Raw genomic sequence first — 6,441 nt, 5'->3', positions numbered from 1 at the left:
TGGAGGTTCCTGTAACAGGCCCAGGCAGCGCCCTGACCCGCCGCCTCCTCTCCTCTGTGTTTGTTTAAAATAAACCCCCTGCAGCCACACTTAGGAATGTGTCGGGTCTGCGAGCCCTGGCTGGCAGAGTTTCAGCGCAAACCGTCGTCACACCTCCCTTGCGAGTGGGGAGCTGCACCTGAGGTTTTGCTGAGGGAGGTGTTGCAGGGTGTAGCATAGCAAAAATAAAAATTTGTTTTATGCAGGCGTTTTTCTTCACGGCCCGTAAGCCCCTAGCCTCCTGTGAGCTGCTGTGTCCTGTATTACACACAGTAAATTAAAACAACCTTGAGCACTCCTGGAGAAACTTACTTACAAGGGATGGAGGAACAGGACAAAGGGAACGGCTAGATGGCATATTAGGAAGAAATTATTCCCTGTGAGACCCTGGCACAGGTTTTCCAGAGAAGCTGTGGCTGTCTCATCCCTGGAAGTGTCCAAGGCCAGGTTGAATGGGGCTTGAATCAAGCTGGGATAGTGGAAGGTGTTCCTGCCCATGGCAGGGGGTGGAATGAGATGAGCTTTAAGGTCTTAAAACCCCATTTTCTCCACAAAATCCTCTGGTGCTTTCCAAGGGCACTGTCTGTGTGCCCTATAGAGCCTGCAGAAGTGCACTAAATACGATAACAGAAATGAATGAAATGGGCAGGATAATTTGGAAGTGCTTATAAGTATTTGGAGGAGCAGCAAGTGCTGTCACTGATAAGTGCCAAGTGACACCTTTTTTACTATCAGAGAGGCACATGATGAATTTTAAGTCCCATGTCGTGACAAACATACAGCCAGTACCTCTTAAAAACAAGGCTGAGAAGAGACGGTGCAAGAGGCAGCTGGAATTGTGCTGCACAGGCAGATGGATCCTCAGGTATTGCCAGTTTAAGTCAAATACGGTGTTTTAAAGGCAAAAGCACGTCTGGAGTGATGCAGAAGCAGCTGCTGCAAGTTAGGCACGGCGTGGCTCCGTGCAGGATGCGGCGCTGGAACTGGCAGTCCCGCAGCCTTCCAGGTTTTATGAGGCAGCAGGACTTCTGTGTTTGTGCTCCTGGAAACAAGGGGGAAAAAAGAAACCCTGCCTTTTTATGACCCTGGGGAGCAGGACAAGTGCCAAGGCAGCTAAAGGCCGGTGAATTCAGGCCAGCAACCTGTACCTCGTTATTTTTGTGCACGCCCTGGATGAATTCCCAGGGGAATTCCGAGGGGTAGGAGCGGGGGTTACCTTCAATTTCAGGGTGTGACAGCTCTGTGCCCATCCCCGCAGTGGGCACAGGCAGCTCTCCCACACACACAAGGCAGCCTGGACGCTCTGAGGCAGCAGAGCCGGCTCCATCCTCGGAGACGTGTGGCCGCTGGCTCTGCGCCCCGGGGAACTCCGAGACGCCCTTCCTAACTCAGGCTCTGCTCTTTGTCCTCCCAGGCTGGGCCGGGGTGCAATGGCAGCCTCCTCCTCGTCCTCCTCCGCCGGCGGAGTCAGTGGCAGCTCTGTGACAGGGTCGGGGTTCAGCGTTTCGGACCTGGCGCCGCCCCGGAAAGCCCTCTTCACTTATCCCAAAGGAGCCGGGGAGATGCTGGAAGGTGATTGCTCCTGCCCTTCTCCTTCCCTGCTCCTCCTCCAAGTTGCTGAACTTGGCACCCTACTGGCAAAAGCTGGAGGTAGAAAGGAAGCACCAGGGCTTGCTTGGTCCCAGCTTTCCCACCAGTTGTTCATGAGGAAGTGATTTTTCTGGCTGTCACCTGCTTTTTAGCTCCATGACAATACTTCAGACCGGGAAGCATCTCCCTGAAAGGGAACATGACGGTGTTAATTGCTCATTGTTAGCTAATCCTTTGATGTCTGGCAGGGATTACTGCGGAGATAGCTGAGACAGGAGTATTTTTCTTGGCAGAAGTAGTAATTTTCTTGGTTTGGGTTGGATTTGACCGGGTTAGTCCAGGAGGCAGCTTGTCTTCCTGCCTGCTCGCATCTGGGTGCCCAAGCCCTGCCACCGACTTTGTCGCAGCTCTGGGTGAGGGAGGAAGGGCAGGTCCTCCGGGTGGCAGGGTTAAACCAGGGTCTCTCTGTCTGCTCCCCTTGAACTTCCCTTGTCACCGTGGGATGGCTGGGACCGAGGCTGGAGTGTCCCTGTGGCAGCACAGGGCAGCTGGGAACTGATGGCTGCGCCGCTGAAGGGTTGTTTTTATTACACATTAGAGCCCATATGCCAGGCTATGGAAGTAATTATGACTAAAGGTTTGCTCACAGAACTTAACGAGCCTTCAAAACAAATTAAAATAATGAAGCACTTCATGTTACCAAATAGACAGGCAGCTGTTCCTCCTGAGAGCCACTCTGCAGGACAGACAGGGAGTCAGAGGAGAGAATCCAACATTTAGGTTGGAAAAGGCCTCCAAGACCATTGAGTCCAACCTGTGACTGATCCCCACCTCGTCAGCACCACGAGAGCACTGAATGCCAAATCCAGTTGTTCCTTGGACACCCCCAGGGACAGTGACTCCACCAGTGACTACCTGGACAGCCCCTTCCAATGTTTTCCATGAAAAAATCCTTCCTGATGTCTCCAGGATATATTTGGGGCAGCACTTGCGCAAGGAACCTCTGAGCATGGTGAAACTCCATCTCTTCCCTGGGGTTCATCTTTGGATTAGATTTTTCCAGAGTTCTGTCTTTGAAACTGCTCTCTACATTGTTCTGGCACAGAGCTTTGAATGGATTGTGCTTTGGGCTGACCTCTTTACCAGGAGGAACACAGCAGTTCACCTGCTCTGGGTGGCAGCAATAACCAAACGCTGTCCCTGTTGCAGGAAGCACTAGGTTGGCTTTTTAGTTTCTGACACAAAAGGTGTTACACCCATTCTTTCATCAGGCAGCTGCCAGTGGAGAGGCTGCAGTTTCCTCTTCAAATACCCCCACTGACTGACTGATTTTTGTTGCTACTTTAACGATCTCACTTGTTTCTAAATAAAACCGTAGGTATTTTGGGGTTTTTTAGAAGGAAGCAGTATAAACTATGCAGTGCTTGGCACACGATTAGCTATGTTTTCCAGATTGCTGTATTTCTGAGTCATTTGTGTGATCAATTACTGGACTTGGATGGCAAGATACACATTGTTTGAAATTCTTTATGTAGGGTTATGGTCTGAGCCTGTGGGAAATCCTAAAGCATTCTAAGGACACAAGCATCGGAGCCCTGAGGGAATCAGAGATTGCTGTAACATTACCTGGCTTCTCCTTAGCTTAACTTCTATTTAAAATGGACTAAAATTGCTTGTCAGAGGGGATGTTACAGAATTCCAGCCAGGATGTCTTCCCAGGTAGCACCACTGCCAACCAAAGCCCTGTGCGGGGTCACAGGGGCTGTGCTCAGCGCAGGGAAAAGTGTCGGAACGACGCAAGGGGGAACCCACACCTCTAACATAAAAATAGGAGGTCAGGGACACTGAGGGCTGCTCAGCCTTAAACTCTGGGTTTCAACCATCTCCTTTTTCTGTTTACAGATGGCTCTGAGAGGTTCCTCTGCGAGTCTGTGTTCAGCTTTCAGGTTGCATCAACATTAAAGCAAGTGAAGCATGGTAAGCACCGAGCGCCGGGCGCGCGTCGCTCGGGGAAGGCGGCGGGGGCAAAGCCTGACCTGCTCTCGGGTGCCAACCACAAGAAAGCAGAGTGAACGCTAAGTCAGGCCAGCACTGAGTCCTTTTGCAAGCCCTATGCAAAGCACCGGGAGCCCAGAGAGGCTGGGTGGGAACCGGCTGTGCCTTCCGAAGCTTGTTTTTCCGTGGCGGTGTGGCACCGCGAGGTGAGGCCGGAGGAGGAGGTTCTGGGCAGGAAACGCCCACGCTCTGATCTCGGCCCAGCGCTGATTGTCTCTCTGGCCTGGGGCAAAGAGACGCTCCATTCCACCTTTGTTTCTCTTGTGGCACTGGCAGGGTCAAGTGAGGCTTCCAGAGGCACTCAAGAGGCAGCCACGCGTGGCGTGGCGTGGCGTGGCGTGGCGTGGCGTGGCGTGGCGTGACTCCACTCTCTGCCTCCCCAGGGAGCAGCCTGATGTCCTGTTTGAACCTCTGCCTCCCTGCCGGGCCCTTTGCCCTCGCCCAGGTGCCTGTGACCCAGTGATGGGCTTGGCTGCATCACAGCTTCAGTTCTCACAGAGCCCAGCAGCAGCTCCTGTCTGCTGCTTGAGGGTCACATCCTTTCTGGTCCCCGCCTCTTGTCAGCCAGAATGGTACTTCCACCTGTTGTCTCAGAGTGGAGAGGTTTCCTGTCCTCCTCCGGTTGTGGGGGAGTGCACCAGTTTGCAAGGCTGTGATCCTGTATGTCTGCAGAAAGCAAGGCTGAACTTCAGAGCCATTGTTCCCACAGCTGTGCTGTGGCTGCAGCTACCAGGGGCTGCCACACAACCCGGCACCCTGATAGACACCAGCCTTTGGAACTGCGGAGCACCTCCCGGTTCTCTCCCTGTAAGAAAGGCAAAGGGCTTAAAAAAAAAGATCGAGGTCATCATTTTTTGGCTTGTTTGTTTGACAGTTCCCAAAAGGGTGCAGGAGGTGGAGTGAGAACAGTCCCTCTTAAAAGCACCCACTGCTGCAGTCAGCATAAATCACACACAGTTTATGTTACGCCTCTTGCTTTCTCCAAGAGGCTGCAGTGAGTTTACAGCACTGTTAGACTTCCAGCAGAGCTGGGAGAAGGGGTATTCCCATCTCTGCACCACTGCAGCTCATTTAAGTGAAAATGGACCCTGTGTGCCCAACATACAACTGGTTAAAAGTAAACCTGAGAGGAAGATGTTGTCTGGGGGATCTCCAGGACCTTCCTCTCGTTAGCAAGCTCTGGTTGCAGAGCCTTTCTGCCACACTCACCCAGGTCCTCCTCTGAGGACCTTCATTAGAAGCACAGTTCCTCCTGCTGCACCCAGCTCCACCGTGGGCTGACCAAGCCCTCTCTGAACTTCTCTGTTCTTCTGCACTATAAATATTTATGCTTTATGAAAAGAGCTTCATCCTGTTTTCACCCCCATACATTAATGGGCCTGATGTTTCCCTGTTAGGACTTGAATGTACATGGCACGGGCAGGGATGGGTAAACACACACTGGGGCAGAAAAGCCTGTCCCTGCTTTCTCTTCACTGTTTGCATGGAGTGGGTTTGGATTCAAATGAGCTCCGTGGGTTTTATTCTGCCCTGCTCCCCACTGACAGCTGGGAATTTGCATCTAATTGGAAGGTTTAATTGCGCTGCCACTGCAAACCACAGTTACCTTTGAACTCCTCACAGATCAACAAGTCACAAGGATGGAAAAACTTGCCGGTCTGGTGGAAGAGCTGGAGGCAGATGAGTGGAGGTACAAGCCAATAGAGCAGCTCCTGGGATTCACTCCCTCCTCGGGCTGAGCGTGTCTGGATCACTGCTGTCATGGAGCAGAAGAAAAACATTCCCTGGCCTGGCTTCAAAACACCCCCCATTTATCAGATGCTGACAGCTGCAGTGGCAGGATGGGGCTTTGGGGTTTTTTTGAGAGGGGATCCCCCCGTAAAGCTGCCAATAAACGGAAATGACGGGATTCTATAGGTCCTTACAGGCTGGCAGGGCTTGGTTTCTGTAAGTTAGAAGGCAGGATCAGCTGTACAGCCCTCGGAGAATCTCCGTATTGTTTACAGAGGAGGGCACACGGACAGTGTGGCTGCGGGGAGGGCGACCCTGTAACTCGGGCTGGGCTCCTGCTGGAGCACGGCCGGAGCGCTGGGCGAGCGGGGAAACCCTCTGGAGCAAATGCCAGGAACACTCCTCAGCCCCAGCCGTCCTTCTGGGGAATGGACACGAACTGTCCCGGCAGCGGGTGAGGGGCCAGGCGATGTCACCTCCTCCAGCAGTGCCTCAGGCCTTGCCCAGGCTGTTCCCTCTTCATCTCCATTTCTCTGGTAGTGCTGGCAGGACTCTGCTCTATCTTTAATACCCTGAAACTTTGTCCTCTTTGTTCTGTATTAGATTTCTCTGTAACAATAAAATAACTGTGTCTTTGAAACTCTTTATCTGGTCTGATGAGGGAAACAATCAGCTGTTTGGGAGTAAAGGAGGTTTAGTGAAGCTCAGAGGCAGCTCGACTGTCACAGTGGTAGACTGAAGTTCAATATGAGAGGAACCAAACTATGCTCAAAAGTGCCTTGATTTAAGTCAGATTTTAGTCCTGGTTTAACTCAGCCAGAGGAGAAGAACCTGGTTTAAAACCGTCCATTTTAATCATCTTGTTTTTCGGTTGTACTTCACTTCTGTTCTTGGAGGGAACTGGATTTCCATGTTCTGGCGTAACCATTTCAACATGTTGATTTTCCATGGATGAGAGCCTTGGCCCCACAGCTCTGCTGGCCAGCAGGGGGTAGGAGCAGCACCGTATGCAAGCAATTATTTGAT

At 52.1% G+C, this 6,441-nt stretch overlaps 1 protein-coding gene across 1 annotated transcript; it reads left to right on the top strand.

Moving 5' to 3' along the window:
• Positions 1 to 523: 523 nt before the first annotated feature.
• ANAPC16 (anaphase promoting complex subunit 16) lies at positions 524 to 6,058 on the top strand. Its single transcript, XM_008635481.2, has 3 exons — positions 524 to 1,611; positions 3,532 to 3,606; positions 5,308 to 6,058. The coding sequence occupies exons 1-3, from the start codon at positions 1,470 to 1,472 to the stop codon at positions 5,421 to 5,423; spliced, it is 333 nt and encodes a 110-aa protein (XP_008633703.1). The 5' UTR covers positions 524 to 1,469; the 3' UTR covers positions 5,424 to 6,058.
• The last annotated feature ends 383 nt before the right edge of the window (positions 6,059 to 6,441 follow it).

This window comes from Corvus brachyrhynchos, unplaced genomic scaffold (assembly GCF_000691975.1).
Source record: "Corvus brachyrhynchos isolate BGI_N302 unplaced genomic scaffold, ASM69197v1 scaffold66, whole genome shotgun sequence".
Classification (NCBI taxonomy): domain Eukaryota; kingdom Metazoa; phylum Chordata; class Aves; order Passeriformes; family Corvidae; genus Corvus; species Corvus brachyrhynchos.
The sequence above is the reverse complement of the archived record's forward strand: the minus strand, read 5'-3'. Positions and strand labels throughout refer to the sequence as shown.

What these genes read in the sequence shown, in the direction of transcription:
- ANAPC16 (XM_008635481.2), top strand. Translation starts at nt 1,470, where the DNA reads ATGGCAGCCTCCTCCTCGTCCTCCTCCGCCGGCGGAGTCAGTGGCAGC. An exon ending in AGCCGGGGAGATGCTGGAAG is followed by an intron (nt 1,612 to 3,531) that starts GTGATTGCTCCT and finishes TTCTGTTTACAG; the next exon opens with ATGGCTCTGAGAGGTTCCTC. An exon ending in ATTAAAGCAAGTGAAGCATG is followed by an intron (nt 3,607 to 5,307) that starts GTAAGCACCGAG and finishes AACTCCTCACAG; the next exon opens with ATCAACAAGTCACAAGGATG.